The sequence below is a fragment of the Vollenhovia emeryi genome, unplaced genomic scaffold, assembly GCF_000949405.1.
Source record: "Vollenhovia emeryi isolate VEMERY1.0 unplaced genomic scaffold, V.emery_V1.0 DF939218.1, whole genome shotgun sequence".
Taxonomy (NCBI): Eukaryota; Metazoa; Arthropoda; class Insecta; order Hymenoptera; family Formicidae; genus Vollenhovia; species Vollenhovia emeryi.
The window spans coordinates 362,346-382,166 of NW_011967148.1; the positions used below are offsets into that span (position 1 = coordinate 362,346).

Here is a 19,821-nt window from a genome sequence, read left to right on the forward strand (position 1 = left end):
ATGTATCGATTTTCGTTTGCAATACGTCAGAATTGATTGTTGATTAATATATATTTAATCTCCTGAACCGCATGCTGCATACAAGTATGTTGTACTAGTTTAATTAGTTTTAACAATCAAAATGGAAACAGATCGGTTTCACTCTGGTTACGAACTTCCGTATCTTTAAAGTCTGCAAATCGTGCTTAATTAAGAGTCAGTGATTTAATTTACGATGCATCAGCGTGCCACAGAATAATGCAACTCCTTTCTGATGCAAACGCCGTATAATGTTGTTTGACGCATGAGGCTTCCATAGTTGTTTGGCGAACGAAATACACGAATCTTATTGTTAACTAGCCCGTTCCTTGCTTTAATTGTATTCGACGCTCGCTACGCACTTCTTGCTCTTTTTTTCTTAATTTGGTTTGCATCGCTTCTTCCACGACGCCCATTTGCCTTGTTATTTTGCAAATGAGATGCGGCGCCGGGAACGAAGGATCAGGAGGGTAACTGACACTCACAAAATGTTTTCACACCGCGGGGATAACGAATAGATTACTAATTTATAAAGTTCTTGTCAATTTGGACCTTCTTAAATGATTCTCACATTTTTGCATCTTGCGCGTTTCTGACCGCTGCGTAATTTCTGACGCGCTTTACGAAACAGATTAAAACACTAAGATTCCTCTAGAAAATTATGGTTTAAATGTGAACATCCGCGTATGATAAACATATTCGAGTTAAACGAGTTCGATAATGAATGACTGAACATTGAATGTTAAGAGAGCAAGTGCCGTCGATAAATGTCTCATCTACTTTTTCTATCAATCCTCTTTCTTCAACGAGTCTCTCGGGCGTCCAGAATAGCGGTATGATAACGAGGAATTATCGGTTGGTTCTCGACCCATCTGTTTTTCCCAGGCTAGGTTTAATTACCTTTAAAATCGGGCAGCATCGCCGGCAAATGGCTTCGCGTTTCAAGCCCACTTTATCCTAGAGTGCCATTAAGCACTCGGTGTTCTAACGACAGCGTCGTAATTAGAGAAGCCATCCCTGACCTCTCCGCTGTCTTCTTCTGTTCTCGCCGGCTCTTTCTCTTTCTCCCCCTCCCACGCTCTCTGTCCCTCTTTTTTTTTACCTCGCCACATTCTCTTCTCGTTGGAAAAACGAGCAAGAAGCTAAAGCGAAACTGGTTACCAAAGCCCTCGCGATCGCGCGCCGTGATCTTCTCTCATCCGATTTGAGGAATTTCTTTTAAGAATGGAATTCGAGAAGCGATGATAGCCTCTGATCGCGCGAGACACGTACGTTCGAATATAAAGTGCACGATAAAAACGACGCCGTGTATGACAATGGGCATAGTTTGTCGTCCGATACGAGAGAATGTGAGAAACGGGTGCGATGCGAAAATAGCACGGATGTGAAAGACACGAAAAAATTTTCTATTTCACGTCCTATTGTGATATTACTGCTTCTTTTCACATTATTGCTCCACCGTAGATACCGACTTTAATTTTTAATTTAATTAAAAATTAATTCGTTTTAATTAAAATTTTAATTCGCTTCATAATTAACGCTTTTAGATTCACGTTGTAGCAATTTGATTAAGGACCTTTTGCGAGAGACAAACTTGTCACAAGCATCTTGATATTTTAATTTTGTATCGTCATATCAATTAATGCAACATTAATGAATTCCATTGGCATCATTTCTCTACGAGAAATAACAGTTATTCATAGTCGAATTATTTTTCGTCTATGAAATACACTTAAATATAATTAACATAACTCGTAGAGATGACTTTCATACTATAATGTTATTACTGTTGTCAAAAGTTGCAAAAATGCGTATACAAAGAAATGGGGAAATAGCGCCTAGGCTTGTACGCCAAATGGAATAATTTCATGCATTAATCAGGCAGCCATGCAATTGCGCCCGGTTCGTGCGTTACACTGCAACTACATATGTATAACTAGAGAATTCCGACTTCAATTGCAGGGCTTGTTCTCGAGAATTACGTTCCGCGAGCCGCTCTTCGTCGGCGGACCCGGAAACACGACCGGTTTGGAGCGACTTCCGGTGAGGACCGGATTTAAGGGCTGCATCCGGCATTTGGAGGCGAACGAGCACCGTTATCGCTTCCCATTGGCCCCGCAGGGCGACGCCGCGAATGGATTCGACATCGGTGAGTACAGCGTCGCGGCGTAGTATCCGGTTTCGGCGTTTCGCCGAGCTGAAGTTTCCTAATCGTCGAACTCTCCCGTGATCGGTTTCGAACAGCAACTAAAGTAGTTTCGGCGACAATTCTACGTTGGTATCGCATCAATTTTTATACTTGATAATATAACGATGCTAAAACGCTCTGGTTCAAGTTACATATGACGTGGTCATTATTTTCCCGGAGTATATGAAGATTTCAAGCATAAAAAGAGCAACGTAGTAATAAAATTAATAGATTCGTATTAGTACATAATTTTTTAAATTTAATATTGCGACCATCGATTCAACATTGTGCAGTGTGACACTTCAATTAGTTGCAATTTATGTTTCTCAACCAGTAAAGTGCCGATATACGCGAACGAAGATTTGAGCTACTTGGGGAAATTCGTTCCCGGCAATGAAAAAAAAAAGAGGAACGAAGAATATATTCGGAGTTAAATCGAGCGGGCGTCGGAGGATTTGCCAACTAAATTCATGTGACACCTGTTGTCCGTTTGCCGATATAGCTGTTAATTCGGTCACCCGGTAGCGTTTCCGTCGCATTCCGACCAATCATGTCGTAGATGCGAGGCAGCTAATTAGAGTTCATAGTTATTAATTGTTTCAAATATTTTGGCTCTGGTTCCACGTCAACTTTGCAGCTGTCGCGCAACGGAGAATAAATAATAATAATAATAAATCTCCGCACACGGAGCGCGCGCGAGCCCACCTTTATTATTTCGTTGTTTGCACGATAATAAATGATGTAACAGTCTCGTATTAAACGTCGCTTTCTCCTTTTTTACAACTAGTGATTTATTAGGAGGAAACTCGTGTTGTATTGTTACACGAGTTACGCGTTTGCCATGCTTATGTCAATTGTTCATGAGAAATGCATGAACAAGCTTTTCCACTCTGCAAAGATGATTATATATTCAATTAAAGTGGATTCAATACATGACGGTTGAATAGCGTACTCGTCATATCAGTGTTGGAATTTCATCGGTAGATCATATTTTCTTATCAAAACACAAATAGTAATCGTACGGACGTTTGTTCAGATCTAAATAGTTGGAAGGCTCGAATTTCTTACATAATAATACAAATTTACAAGAATGACAAAAAATAGATGGAAGACGTGATAACGAATTAGCTATAAAAGAAGCAGAAAAGATGAAAAGTGAACTGAAACAGATAGCGAAGCAAAATTTGTTACAAATCCGTAAATTGTAATTTAATATTTCCGTAAATATAGAGTCGTTCAACTCTAACTTACTCTCAAATAACGGTTTTAAAATGGAACAAACGTCCTGAAAGCTAATTGTATGTCTCTTCGATACCTTTCAAATAATATTTTGTACAGGTGATTCTATACTGTTTTGTTGTTGCATAGAAATGTACAAAGAAAAAGTAACAGTTTTCACAGAAAGAGTAAAATGATTGTTTTATTTACAAAAAGTGAAAATGAATCTTTTCCAAACAGTTATTGTTTTATAAGTCATCAAAAATAATAACATTTATTTAATTTCTTTCAATATCCTTAACAGCTCGAAGATAATAGGACAGATTCAAACAATTGTTCTATATATTCGAATGGCTGTTGCACCGTTTTTGATATATCCGCAGTGAAAAATGATTCTCGACTAAGCCACTTCCATATCCGCGTAGTTTCCATTTTTTATGGATTTACAGATTATCGAATTTTTGTTTTAAAAAATCGGAAGCCGGGATATTTGAGTAACAAATCTGTTTAAATGCATCGGAAATGATACAATCGTGAGGCGGTACGGGCTCTTTTGTCGGCGAAGGAGAAATCGCTGCGCCAGCGAAGACTACCTGTGATTATCGCGAGTAATTATCGTTATCATCGTCGGAGTGTCGGTAATGAATTGTCAACATTTCGGAAGCGGGGAAAAGTCGTGTAGGTCCGACTATGCAACAGCTGCTTTGTATGTCGCATTAATTATGTACCTCCGAGTAATGGACATCTCTGCCTGGTATTTATATCACGACGCAGCCAACCAAACGTTATCTCTATTTTGTAATATCGAGCGCGCCACTGTTCATAATATGTACGGAACATAATTTAGATATATGTAGTCGGACACATCCGAACTAACCCAATCGTGCGACAGATACGATATTAATGTCGGCAAACATTCGCGATAACGGAATATATATGTAAATAACAGCGGAGCGAAAATGCTCTTAGCGGGAAGATACAGGCGAAAGTTTGTTTTAAGGCAAAAGAGTGCGGGAAAAGCGCATTTTACATTTTGCATCAATAATCTCGTTTAATCTTATAATGTATATGCGTGTGGCATTTGTATTTCATACTTTGCCTGTAACAGCCTGCGTACACTAATACAAATATTATAGGTTTCCTTCCTTGGAGCAGAATTTAGTGTTTCCATCCGTACATAATGTACACAATACCATACGGATGTAGTACATTAAAATCGGATGAAACGCATCCGCGAGCATAATCGGTTATGTACGGTTAATCAAATATATCGCACGCATGGAGTACGGTCTTTATCAGCGTGTAGCATTAATTATCAAAGATTAATCGATATCAATCGAGGCATTATTATGCAAATTTGCGAAGTACCAATTGCCGAATTTGCCGTTTTTATTTACAATTCATATGTTAATGCGTGTAAACGTTGTGCAAAATTAATACAGATATTTAATTCAAGCGTGCACGGTTTACATGCATTTGTATAAGATATACTCCATAAATTATTGCTTTCATTACAATGATTACATCTTAAAACACGATAAAAAGGAAATAGCAGGCGTTCAAGTCGGAAAGTGTATTGCACAAAATTGCGCGAAAATGGAAAAGCTATTCAAACAGGAGCTTATCATTTCCATTATATAGGTCTGAAAAATATTAACTTTTCTATTCAATGTGTACAAAATAACGTACAATATTATTCCGTCATTGTTTTACTACGTTATTTTCGACCTGTAACTTCGGTTTACAAAAGATACCTCGCACGAGAGATAAATGAGACGGGTTAAATCGAAAGTTCCGTGTTACTTTCCGATTGGGTCTACGCTTGCCGTATGGGGAGACTCATGAAAAGATAACACCATTTAGATTGGAAAACTTCGAGCCGGAGAGTTCGAACACTCTGGCACTCGCGGAAACGAATAACCGGCGGAAAGTAAAAATCGTCTGGGTCATTCATTATCGGGAGATCGACATCGGTTCGATCTTTTCTCAGACGTTCCAATTCGGATCTTTATCTTTATAAGAATGGCATTAATCCATTGTTAATCTGTCTCCAGTTTACCGGGTTTCTTTTTCTGCATCGAACCAACAATAAATAAAACGAATTGTTCATGATAATATAATAAATAACTACAAATTAAAATACAAATAAAAAAATACGGTCAAAAAAATTAATTTATCTATTTTATAAATTAGAAATATTTATTTTATTGTGTACAATTGAAGATGTATACCTTTATACAATACGTTAAGTGTAGATAAATAATTTGATCGACAAAGCTGCATTAAAAATTTGAAGCGTCCCTGCCTTTTTACCATTATTAAAATTATAAATAATAGGTAATCATTACATTTCTCTGTTATTTATTAAATCTGCTAACTGAAATACCGGAATTGGCTCTGTATGTTTTTAGTCTATGTATAATTTCATAGGCTGTTTTGTTAGGTAACACGTATAATTGCACAAAATTGTGCGAAAATGGAAAAGCTATTCAAACAGGATAGCTTATCATTTCCATTATATAGGTCTGAAAAATATTAACTTTTCTATTCAATGTGTACAAAATCCTTAAAGGGTCCAAAGTAATCATCTGTTTTGTATCTGTATTATAATGTGATAACCATAGACATAGTAAATATAGACTGAGCGTCCCATTGATTAAGCTGAAGCTTGTGAAGAGAGAGAGGGAAGATTTAAAAAAATTTTCTTTTTCTGTCTTACACCATCGTAAAAGAAAGGAATCGTGCCTGCGCCTCCTTTGTCTCGATGACGAGACAGAGAAAGAAAATCTTCTTAAGTCTTCTTTGTCTCTCTCTTCAGAAGCTTCAGCTTATTCAATGGAACGCTCAGTCTATATTTGCTAGGTCTATGGTGATGACACAAATACGTGGTTTCGCGGAAATGTCAGCCGAATGATATAAAACAAAACCGTATAACGTTAAATATATCTCACAACGGGGACGCAGAGTCGCGTATTTCCGGTCGGTTGTTCCGTCACGTCGTAAAGCTCAACATCGAGTGTTATATCGTGATCGTCGACGTCGCGGACGCGCGCAAAAAAATCCCCCGTCAATGTTCGCGCACGCTAAATGATATCGTCGAAAATACGATGAGGCGGAAGAGATTGATACTTCTCCACTCCAATAAATCGGACGCGACGGCCTGTCGAGGCGCGAGTGATTTTATTGGTTTTATCTCGCGCGCAGTCGAATCTCTCGTGTCGTAGTCGAGTCAAGTCGAGTCGAGTCGAATCGAGTCGGCCTCGATTCTCCGATTCTCACTCGTGTAACTCTTGATTTCGCACTCCGCCGGAACTTTTATTAAATCGCCTGATTTATTGTCGTTCCAGAGGAGTGCACGGCCGACAGGTGCAGTAAGGTGCCGTGTTCCCACGGTGGAAAATGCCTGACAACCGGAGGCGACACGGCTGTCTGTCTCTGCCCGCTCGGCTACACGGGCGATCTCTGCGAAACCCGAGTGGATCTGCAGGTAACCGAATCAATTTCGAAGGAATTATAAGCACGAACAATCGCCAAGCTCATATAAATGAGAATGACGTAACCTGCTGATAATACAAAGCTCCGAAGTGCCTCTTCGCGGTATGTCGTACTTTAGCGTAGCCAATGAAAATAACTTCGTTAGAGAATCATTTGCCAGGAACATCGAAACGGTTCCTTATAGACAACTGCTAAACCGCGTTATTTCTTTCTAAATTTTTATTCTGTCAGTTTTTATATTTCTGTAGATAAATAGATACACCCTCAATACACTTTTACATTTCATTCACTATTTTCCCCCGTTTCTTGGCAACGTTGCAAAATTTAAATGGTACGAATGTTATTTACGTAATGTTTTTCTTACGAAGCAATTATATCTCAGCACTTATTTGTATCAATGTATCTAAATTAAGATTCGTCTAAAAGATTGAATTAAGGCCCATCGTTAAAGATTACCAAGAATAGGTAAAAAGCTTAACTTAAATACGTGACTGTTACAGTACAAGTTATAGACAGATAAGAAAATAGATAAGACAGTTTCAAAACAGACGCCTCCTCGTCACTTTGCAAATTGAAAGCAATTACATGATAAATTGCTATGGCTCGCCCGTTAAACTTGTTACTGTCGTAAATATATAGACGTTTGTGATCTTAAGTCCAATTTTAGCAAGTTTCGGGTACCCCGAACGAATATTGCAGGGCGCCGTTCGCATGCTAATAACGTTCACAGCAATGTATTTCCAGCCGGCTAAAGTCGTTCTCATCTAACACGTTTCATGTTTTCGGCGACTTAACGCATATATTTCCTTCTTCGCGGTAATACCAATTCTTCTTAAAGTGGTTTTCACGTCGTGATAAAATGATGCAAAAGCTGCTGGGAGATTGAAAGTAAGATTGAAAAATAATCCTTCAAAAAGAGTCTTTCTTCAAAAAAATGTAGTTAAAAAACAGCATTTATTAGACGTTTCCAGAAATACAATTCTCGAAGCTGCTTAAAGAACGACGAGCCATGAATTGCATCACCCCGCGAATTCAAATATAGCTTGTAACGCGAAAATTATAGTAACGTCGTTTATTTTGGCACGTTCGTTTTACTATTAAATTATAATATTTCCACACGTATATGCGCGGTCTAATATATTTATAAAGGTCGCTGACACACGGATCTGCTTAGGAGCTGGGAGCTTAGGAGCTCGTCAATTATCGCGGTGGAATAATTAAATTCAGACGGAAATTAATTTTTCTAAATGCCAAATTACCTACGGATTGGAAAATTCATATTTTTTTTTAACTGTTCGTACCATAAATAATTTAAGACAAGAGTAAGAAACAAGAGTGTTTCAATATAACTTTGGCTCGTAAAATATCTAGTTTTCGTAAAACACACATTTGCACGCAACAATCGCACGTATGCAATTTACAGATCACTTCCGTACGTGGGAATGGTATTGCACATCTACACTTGCGGATGCACAGGCAGCGGAACAGTGTTTACATCATATCAGACATGACGTTGTTATGCCGTCACGTTACGAGATTTGATGGATTATACGTGGCTTACTTTAATCTAAGACCCGATTGCATCGACAGCATGAATCGAATAAGCTTGACTTAATCATCAGCTGTCTCTTTCTAGATTAAACTCGTATCTATTGTGAATGAAGGAAGAGCATTTAATTCTTTCGCAAATGTTTTAGCAGTTTACGATCTCTTTGTGTCCGTTCACTTTTTTCCTTGCTCGCGAGAAGACGTACATATATAACTTTAAACTGCTTGGGCAGAATTTATGAGATTTGAGTTGACAGGAAATTTGTATAAAACATTTACAGCATTGCCGCGGTTCACAATATTAGAATAGTTTATGTTATTATAATTTATTCAGGCTGTGTCGTCATTTTCACGTAAAATACCGCGGCCACTCTATTCCGTTTGGTATTAAAAAGCGGCAGCTAGCCTTTGTATGCATTATTCCGCTGCGTTAATGCATTGTCGCAAAATGCGACGCGGCATACGAAAATCGATCGCGCCCACCCGCTTCGCAAATGACGCGTTTATCCGCGCAATAAGCGGTTGGCTACGAGTAATTAACATCCGCGCCGCTAACGAGGCGGCTTAAACGAATAGAAAGACGTAATTCTCGCATCGATACGTATATACGCGCATATAGTATAAAAATACATTGGACCGAACGATGCGTATTGAAATCCTCGCGATTTATATCAGTCGACTTAATGGAGCGGACGCGGCCGCATTCGCCGGAAGTCACCGTATGCCGCTCGCCCGCGCGTGTGCACGGTTTCTCGCGGATTATGCGCGGTTATATATACGATATCGATTATGGCAATGGCGGAAAGCAGACGGGTAGCATATTCGTGCTCCGATATGATGAAATTGGTATCGGCGCTCGACCGATATTACTTCCGGCACGTAGCGGAATGACACCAAGTGCCGAGTTATAAAGATTCATTCACATGCATCGGCAGTTCGCCTGCGGTATCAGTGACAGTTGTAACTCGGGTCAATTTTCTGGGGGCCAATCGGACAGTCCTCGGCAAATGTAAAGGGCACGTTACAAATTGAAAATTACCTCAGCGCCGTAAAGATACATTTTATTTTCTTTTAACCCTTTCAAGTATGCTGGTAACCCACGTTAGCACCTCAACTTCTTTACGTTTTAGCCATTTAATTTCTAGTTAACGCATTTAGGTCGGTTTTTGCATATCTTAGCAATAAAAGAACATAAAAAAGTTGAGTAGTCTTTAATATTTATTATGAAAGTTTTATAAATAAAAAAATTTGAAAAAAAAACAGCAACTTTTTCGGAAAAATTAATTACTGACCAAATTTTTTAAGATTATTTCTTGAAAACTTTGTACAAAGGGGCTTTCGGGGTTGCTCATTACGAATCTGATGTCAGATTTTCAAAATTCAAACTGGCCGACCCCAAAATAGCGGATGCAAAGTACGTGAATTTAAGGTTTCAAGTTTTTCAGCATTTCCGTTTGATTACGGTACTTAAGGACTCATCACGTCCGCGTCGTGAGCTCTGGATAGTGCCAAGAATGAGTAAACTCTAAGAAATGATCAAATTTCAATTTTGCATCTGCCATTTCGCGCGCGCTATTTTTTATATTCTATAAGAATCTTCAACTGGAATTTAGATTCCATGGGTCCTAATAATATCTAAATAATGTTTCTCAGCATAGTTGAATTACCGTTTAATGATGTTATTCTTTAAAGATTTGGATTCCGCCGTCTTGAATTATAAAAATCTGATAACGAATTCCTAATCGGTGATCCCAAAACCCTTGCATACAAAGTTTCTCAAAAAATGGTTCAATAGAGAAATGTATGCTTTAAAGGGTTAATTGGATATATTAACCTAGCTTCGTATTACATAATTTGATAAATTAATTGTGGTTAATTTTTGAGCCAGCAACGGCTCATATTGAAATTAAGGATTTTGTATCATTATTTCAGCTAACGTTTTGTGCGCGGGGGGTGGGGACGCCGCTAAATTAGAAGCGGCATGTTAAAAGTTGACGTACACTTTATTCTTTGTACCGCAAGCTGCGTTTTACGTGCAGATACTGTAAGAGCCGAGGCAGAGGGATATGTATCCTTCGCGGGATTACCGCGTTTCCGATCTCGAAATCAGAACATAAACTAGCTCGAGAAACGACCATAAAGGGCTCGAGTTAACGAGTATCACTTCAAACTCGAAACTCGTTCTCGAACTTTGGTCTCGCCCGACCGTTCCCGAGTTTAATTCCATTAACGTACAAGCGGAAGAGATATAGCCGCAATAACCAAATGTCGTCGGAATATCGTCGTAATTTACGGCGCCGACCATTTTTGCAACATCCGCTGAAAGATGCCGCCGGATGTCGAAATAAAACGGTAATGTCCAAGTGGAGCTAACAGCTCGAACGGCGTGTTTTCGTAAGGAATGCGCGCGTTTTATTGGATCATTTACTCGTGAGGGAAATAATGCTTCTTCCAGTCGAGCGTTAGCAAATACCTGACGAATTTCCATGCCAGAATGTAAAAGCTAAATAAATAAACGAAAAGTGACTCTGTTGATAATAATCGACATACAAATAAAGGCAATAAGAGTCAAAAACTAAGAAATAAAACAGGAAGGATTGCATGTGTTTAAAAAAACTAAACCGAATAAAATAAAATGACGCAATTAAAGAAAAATAAGTTTCGAACGTTTCGAACCACAATTTGGTTCTCAGCCTCAGCTGAGAAAGATGTTCAAACGGTTATAAAGAGATAATTAAAAAGTCATAAGATTAAAAAGTAAAAATAAACATAAATAAGAATAAATTACGTAAATCCAAAATGTGGATTTCCGCTAGTCCTTTTGTTTCAAAGTCTCGATTTACGTAACCTATATTATTTTTATTTTTTATTTTTTGATCTTATGACTTTTTAATTACTTCTTTATAACCGTTTGTAAAAGATAAAATTAGGCATGTGCTCCATTATAGATTTTGTGGGGATAAAGAAATAATTGCAAAGATGTGGAATTTTTAAAAATCTATTCAGTGGATCTTAAACAGATACGCAATATTGGAAGATCTAACGTTTCCATGATGCAATTTTACTTCATTTGAATTTTTATACACTTGACGGATGAAAGAAAATACGATCTATCCACGTGCGCAGCATCTGCTATTGGAAATACTTAAACAGTGCAATTTTGAATTTGTAGCTGCAACTTTGTGAAAATTACAACCTTCTTTCTATTCATGTGCTATTTGAACAAAGTGGTCTCTGCGCTAAAGCGAAGGAACGTGAAAAGCTTTTCCGGAAATTACATGCTCGAGAGAAGGATACATTGCGTTTCGTAAGCATAAAATTATGTTGCCCGGGGAAAGAGGTATAAATGACTCTTCTATGTCAAAAAATGATGCCGCAAAGGCATCATAAAATATTGCATTGTCGATTTTTTCAAACTTTATAGCTACAGCTACTCCTTACGTCTTTATTTATTACTCTCTTTTACGATACATCTATATTGAATTTATACCCCAATGATAACATGAAATGATATACGAGGGTTATTTCGTAACTCGTAGCAACCAAATTTTTCGGGCAAATGCGCTTCGCTGGAGAAACCTCGAAAATGCACATATTAAAGGACACGATATATTCTACCGATTAACGTAGTCAGATCAGTTATTTGTGAAGGGAAGTTTTAGGCAAGGGAAACGAGCAATAAGCGCGCACAATTCAAACTTACCATCGGATATTTCTTTAGAACGTTAATCGGCTGGAACAGCGTTCTTAGTTGAAAATCGCGGTGCTTCGTGGCAAAATCGCGAGAGAGTGTCATGCAGAACTTGCGAAAGCTTTGGGTAATTATACCATACTGAATTAACTGTCGCAAGTGGATGGCAGCATTCCAGCGGAGTAAAGAAATATGCAACGATAAGTTCGAATTGCTATTGCTCGTTTCCCTTACTTAAAACCCTTCACAAATAACTGGTCTGACTAGCGCTAAGCGGTCTATTGTTTCCTTTAATATGTATATATTTTAAAATCTCTTCAGTGAAGTACATTCGGCCGGAAAAAAAAATAGATTGTCGTGACTTATAAAGTACCCGTTGTATTACCACTTAATTTTATTAATGAAGAATAAATTTAATCATAATAAACAAAAAGTAATGTTAACGTGCACCAATGTGTCTGTGACAAAATGTAATATCTCGATTATATTTTTAATAGATTTATCGAAAGCATACAAAATCCTTTGTTTCGTGACTACGTAAATTAAACGCATTATCAACCGTAATCAAGATATTATCATTTAGAATCAAATAATATTTAGATCGCATAAAATATGGATGCGTTACCACATCATTTATTGTCATTTAAAATACGTTATTTATCATAAATTAAATTTAAAATATGCACGCGTGCTTGTGAAAAATACAATATAAATATGTAATTAAGATATTAACGTGCTGGGCATAAATGTAATGCAAAAGCATTTTCCGCGACACGACAAAATCAATAGAATCAGCGAAGCGTCCGCGTCCCCCCCCCCCCCCCCGCCAAAGATCAAACGGTCGTTCGGTGGTAAAACAATATTTAGTTTCGGTCGCGTTTGTAATAGCGCGTTCGGCTACGCGTGTTCGATAATGCAACAGGACATTTCCAAGTTCAAAACTGTCTCGTAAAAAATTCGTGGACCTATCAACGGTCTTTGCGTGCCGCAGACTGCCGTGGACANCTGGGCTGGGGGGGGGGGGACATAAGCCGAACAGACGGACGATGTCGTAAGCGGTGAGAAAGGGTGTTCCCCGAGGGATCTTACGAGTTGCTGGTCTTTCGCATAATACAAGGTTACTTCTCTCCTGGCTCTCCCGCGGGAGCTCCTTATCACCGGGACGTAGCTTTTACGTAGCGGGAAGAGGGAAAAGAGGCCAACGAGCATATAGGCGTCGTACGGGATGACTGGAAATTTCTTACGAGGGGCATATCCCGCCCCGACTTAACGGCGCTGTCAGGATTCCTTCCGTTTGGTTGTAATTAATTTACGCCGGCTCTCCCGCGCCGTACTTTATCAAAGGGGCCGCGTCCGCGCTTTCGTCCCTTTCGAATTTTTCGAATTTTTCACCACCCCCTCCTCCCTGAACGATTCGACGAAAAACACACTACGGAATCTTTGAGCATCCGAGCGAGGAAATCGAATATGTATCAAGCAAAATGGAAAGGTGGATGGAGAGTGGTATTCGTAATGCGATTTATATGCACAATAAATAATTTGTTCATAGCTCAAAGAGTTATAGTTTTCATTATACAAATATAGGGAAGCAATAGTTGTAATTAAGTAAGAGAAGAAATTTTTGAAATCAAAATGATGATAAAACTTTACTTTGCAACTAATTTGAAGTAAGTTATATGTATTTTGAAAGAAGTACTACGTTCCTCTCTTTCACAAATCACATGAATTTCTCATTTTGCAAGACTAAGCAAATATATTTTCTTAATCGGAGAAAGTATAAACGCATTTATCCCACGAGATATCTCTGAGACATTTATATCGCAATCTCTTGCGCGAACCGTTTATTTATGAATATAGATATTTATAATTAAACAACTGTCAGGAAGGAGACGTGTCAAACTTTTCTACTTTCTCGTCTTGTAGTTCAATAGTTCATTAAGAATTTATCGTTCCGACTCGTTATTTAAACATGGCTTACAATTTGCGTATTTCTAACATATTAATTTCAATTAGATTATCGGTCAGATAAAATATATAAAGAGTTATAAGAATCTCACTGGAATAACAGATCCGCGAATTTCCATAAGAAGAAGTATCTCGCATTCAATGATGCATCTAAAGATGAAGCAGATAAAATGAGATGAAATAAAATTACAAGACAAAATTCCAGCATAAAATTCATGGTACACATTGATATTTCCCCATTTGAGTTTCACAAAACGTCAGGGTGCAATTTGTTGAAGAAACGATCCTTACATTTTGCATTTATCTTGAGAGGTAACTGACGTACAAACAATTATCAGCCAGACTCATTAAGACGGAAGCAGCTCGCTTCGACCTCGCAACTGCTCTTAAGGTACTTGGTGGAATGCAGCTATATTAAGGATTATCCGAGACAGTGACATACAACGTATTTGCATTCCGATTTACGAAAAGCACAAAATCCCGCGCCGACCGTAAATTAAATAACAACAGCTGTTCCGGCAGTTTCTCTATTTTATGCTCGCGACGAGAAGAGTTATTACAGCTACCACAAGGGAAACGTGTGTATGCGAGCGCGTGTGAGAATGCGAACATGCGCGTCTGCATTAACAAGAAAAGTATTACTTAAATCTATCGCGAATGTAAAATTGTCACGAATAAAGAGACAAGTATCTGCCATAAACGAGAAAAACTATTTCGGATACAAGGAAAAGGAAAAGTATTTCCAAGATAATATTGTACAAATTATTCTGACGAGTTTAATCGGCGTAATTAAAAATATATGATAAGAAAAATAGTATATTTCTTGAAAGAAAATGTATATCGAGTTAATTAAATCATATATTAAGACAGCAAAAAATTAGTTAATACGGCCAATAATTAATTGTATCTATAACGTGTGATATTTATTTACATTATTAATTTTTGTTTAAATAGAAATATTTATTCGTTCGTCTAAGTAAATATTTCTTTAAAATAAAACACGATACGTGTATGTTCGTAAAAAGTAGAATAGAATTATTTTGAATTTGCTAAAATGTTCTTCCTACTTTCTATAATACATATTTAGCTTGCGCGAATAGAGTTTTGCTATTATGATATAATAGTTCCTTTTGGAGTATCACGCTTAGGAATACGATAAACGTTAAAGTCTCACATTCCCGGGGAAGACATTCTCAGTTATAAATTATCACGGCAATTTCCTCCTTAAACTTACATTATCATTTACAGTAAGTATACGCGAGTTGGTACGATGTTAGCGTTTCGTATCCGAAACATTATCACAAGAAATCTCTATTAACATGGTATCTCCAAATTTAATTAAGAAAATAGGAAAATTATACATGCTTATCCTCTTATTTTCTATCCACAATGTCCTCTTTGTATTTCACATTTTTGTTTTTGTCCTTTAAAGATTTGAGCAATTTTGAAAATTTAATTTTCTGAAAAGAATCGATCACACTTCCGTATGTGACAAATAAAGTCTGATAATTCCACGTTGATGTGTATTTCGGCACACTGGGCCATTTTTGTATCATTTATTAGTTTAATTTTTTTTCAACAAAGGCGTTGATTGCGACCAATTGTTCTTCAATTGCAAATCACACAAAGGGCTTTTCAGAAATCGTATGTTCCGAAAACATAAAGGGGGGAGGGGGTGTTCTTTAAAAATGCTTTGTTACATTGCATTTTTATAAGCTATGCAGCACTGTAGAACAAGAGAGAAAGAGCGAAGAACGAAAAGAAGAAAGAGCCAAAGAACTACAGAGCTACAGAACGTATAGAGCGAAACTCTTCTTACAGAATGCAAAACTTAATTTAATTCTAGATGTACTTCGGATTTATTAATTTTAGTAAGGGGTAAACGCGGACGTCTCGTGTTAAACTGCTGAAAACATGCGGCAATTGATCGCCTCTCTCGATTTATCAGTGACAAAAAATCAAGCGCGGATTGGCCGAAGATAGATAGTTTGTCAGACGTACAGGACATCCCGTGTTTTTTTTTATGCCATTCCACTACCGCTTAAAAGGCACGAAACGTAACAAATACGACACGTTCGCCAGTCTCCCCAATGGCAGGCGATTAAGGGTGAGAGGCAAAAACGGGAATGCATTTGCCCGGTAACGACATTTCCATGCAATCTCAGACCACAACGGTGTTTTATTCCCGCAGGTTCCATCCTTCAACGGATCCTCTTACCTACGTTATCCGGGATTGGCGGACACGTCGCTGTCGTGGCTGGAATTGTCCGTCACGTTAAAACCGACCGCGCCGGACGGCGTGATACTCTACAACGGCCATCACAGCGACGCGACCGGTGACTTTATTGCTCTCTATCTCTCCTCGGGCCACGTGCAGTTCACCTTCGACCTCGGAACAGGACCTGCCACTTTGAGGTAAGCCGATGGCCCTCGACGAAGTTTCTGCAAACGGTTGCCGCCGAGCGCAGCGTACAGCCAGCTCGAGGGTGACAATTCACCCTCGGAGCTGTTCGTTTCGCGATAGACGGTATCCGCACCGCGCAGCGCGCACCGCTTCGAGTGTAATGAAGCGCTAATTGCACTGTTTGCGTATGCATCGTCAGGTAATTAAACCGACGCACGCGCGCGTCGATATCGTGCGCGAAACGCCCGGGCGTTTTTTCGCCCTGCTCATTTGCGAACAGAGACTTTTTAATGTACCCCAATGCTGATTATTCGAGTTGATTTAATTCGTTGCATTAAATCATGACAAATGAGATTATTGTTTAGTAAAATCGTTCCGTACCTGTTCCCTCGAATAAGCATCAGAAATATTTAACAAACAGTTGCACTCGGGCTGTTATATTTTTTAATGTCGGTTATCATTTTTGAGATAGCATTTTACGATAAGCGAAGTAAATTGATAAACCAATGCTGATCGGATTGTTTCATTTAATTCGTCGTAATAACAACGAATAAAATTATTAAGTAGAATCGATCAAAGTCGGTTCTCGTGAATAATTACTGCAAACAAATATTTCTAATAATTTAAATGAACCAAATTAATGAAGAGCGTGTCAATGTATGGTCGGCCTCTTTGAGGCCTAATAATATTATTTTCGCGTGAACGTATATTTATGTTCGTTTTTCGTAACTTATTCTTCGCAGTTGTTTTAAACACTTATTGGTATTATTAAATTGATCATCAATTATGTAATTGTACTATTTTAGCTTCGGATTGCGTTTCAAGAGTAATTGGTTGAGTTTGCTAAGCGAGAAATGTATATATAAATTTACGGGAAAATATTACACAAAAGATACAACCTGAACATATATTGGCATATTTGTTTTTTATGGATTCACTAAGCTATTTAATGGCCACCACCTTGCCTATAGGTCCTAATTCAATGGGCGTTTAAATTTCAATTTGATTTATATCTAAATAAGACCGAGAAATATTCATCGTTGTATATATTGGCATATTTGCTATTTGCTTGAATTATTATCACATATTACAATTATTATAATCTAAATTGAGTTATTATATTTTCTAATATTTATCCAAATTAAGCGTGCATTGAACAGATTCATCGTATTTTTAAAATTAAAACTATTTTTTGTTAAAAAAATTCTTTAAGGGTGATATAAAAAGATTATAATTAAAAAAAATGCAAATACACGTATCTAAACCAAATGTAAATATCTTGTTAATATTTTTTTTCATATAAAGAAGTGTTTAAAAAATGACATTTTATGAAAATCGTGTTTTTATTTCCCGTTTTTTATATCAAATTTTTAATTGTAAACAAGAAATGAAATTATTTCAACGAATATAGCACACGACCGTTTGTATTATTAATATAAAATTATTCAAGAATATATTCCCGAAAATAAATTTACGAAATACTTCGCATTCGCATTTCGATAGCTTGACTAGTAGACTGCTTTCAATTCCATTGAATAAAATCTGAATATTGGAATACCCTTCTATGCTTTGCAATCAAATAAAATTTTAAATAAATCGATAATCCAAAAAAGACACAAATATAACGTTAAATTTGTTATCACACGTAATTATGTTATAAAACAAAGTAACATATTGCGTACACGTGTGTATTATTGAGCACATATTATTTATTCTATCATTTGACCAACTTTTCATCAATTTCTTTGTGAAAGTGTCAGAAGAGATTATGTCGCAAGTTTTCAATTTTCAAGATTAAATTTTAGTAACTAGGCAACATTTCGTTATATCTTAACATGTTAGCTTTTAGTTTCAAATTACAAGTCTACCAAAGTAGAGCTTTCGTAAAATTAAAGACTTAAACTACAAAAAAAAGATCACTTGGAAGATAACAATTCTTCATGCTACGATATTTTAACTAAAAAAATATTGATTCAAAGAATAGGTTATTAAATATTAGTGCGGCAATGTAGAATTTTGTTTCTGCTCAGTGTTACGAATAAATTCATGACACGCGTATGTGAACGATCCTCATAATGCATGATCAAATATTCTAATACCAATTTCCTAGCCGTGCAGAAACGTTCGTGCGCTATTTATTATTCAGTCCGCTAGATAATAAATCTTATGCAAAAACACATCTCCTTCCCGCTTAATAAAAAGCGACCACTGCGAAACTCCGACGTAAAAAAAACCGTGCATTATTACGTGCGCCATTAAACAAGGACATTTAACCTCGTGTCCGGAAAAAAGAAGCAGTTAACAAGCGAGCCTCCAAGTTCCAGGCGTGTCTTTTATCGTAATAGCGCCGGGCGAAAAGTCCAATATGAAAATTTCCGACTCCATCTCGTTCCTTTATTAATTAGCAATTTACTTGCCGCTTACGATCCCACGAACTTCCCCCCACCCATATCCGGCCTTGTCCTGTCCCCCCGATTCGACATTAATTATGCAAGAATTTCTTCTGTCGAATCCTCTCGGGAAGGGAGTCCCCCGCCTAGGGTACGAGAGAGAATCCATTGTCTACGGAACGCGCGCCCGACTTCCCTCGCGAAATTCAAATTGAATGATCCGACTTTGTAGCTGGGCGCGTAAAGTTTCTGCGGTACGTGCGCGAATTTTCGTTTTCGCGTTCGCTCGGAGGAAAACTCCAGGCCGGCTGGCTGACTGGCTGACGCGGGGCCTCCCGGGCGTCGCGACGCGTCGCGTCGTCGCGAAATCAAATCGATGGAGCGTCCGTCAATATCGAGTTAACGTCGATTATAATTGTAGACGTGGCGAGGAGAGCGCGGCCCCTGTTAATTGCTTCGCGCGGACACCAGCGACGAGAAGAGTGCCGTTTCAATTTTTCAATGCGAAAGCCCCGTTCCTCTTTTTAGCCGCTAACGCGTTTTTGCGATAGCTTCATTTTGCGGAAAGCGCAGTTTCTCCGGGCGGAGCGTCCTCCAACGTAAGATTTTTAACGAAAGAGGCGCAATGTAAAAATACGATGCATACGTGTGCGCACATCGTGTAAGTGTATATGCAGCCCGTAAAGTTAACGTAAAATCGGGGGAAGATTGATTCTTTTTTTTTGGTGAGAGCATAAAAGAGGTACGAAATATAAATTTATTCTCGCGTGAGGCTTCATTTTTGAAAAAAAAAAAATTAAATTGTTCGAAAAATCCGTAAAAGAGTAATATCGTCTCTCTTTTCCAACTTCGGATATTTTTCAAGAACCTTATGTCATACTTCACCAAGTTAGAAGGATCATAT

The 19,821-nt window shown here is 37.9% G+C and overlaps 1 protein-coding gene across 1 annotated transcript in view; it reads left to right on the forward strand.

The window, feature by feature from the left end:
• LOC105560894 (pikachurin) overlaps window positions 1-19,821 on the forward strand; it is a 126,055-nt gene that overhangs the window by 92,144 nt on the left and 14,090 nt on the right. Inside the window, exons 8-10 of the mRNA XM_012010396.1 lie at window positions 1,981-2,167; window positions 6,772-6,911; window positions 16,315-16,538. Of these exons, the coding sequence (XP_011865786.1) occupies window positions 1,981-2,167; window positions 6,772-6,911; window positions 16,315-16,538 (551 nt within the window). The remainder of the gene's footprint in view (window positions 1-1,980; window positions 2,168-6,771; window positions 6,912-16,314; window positions 16,539-19,821) is intronic.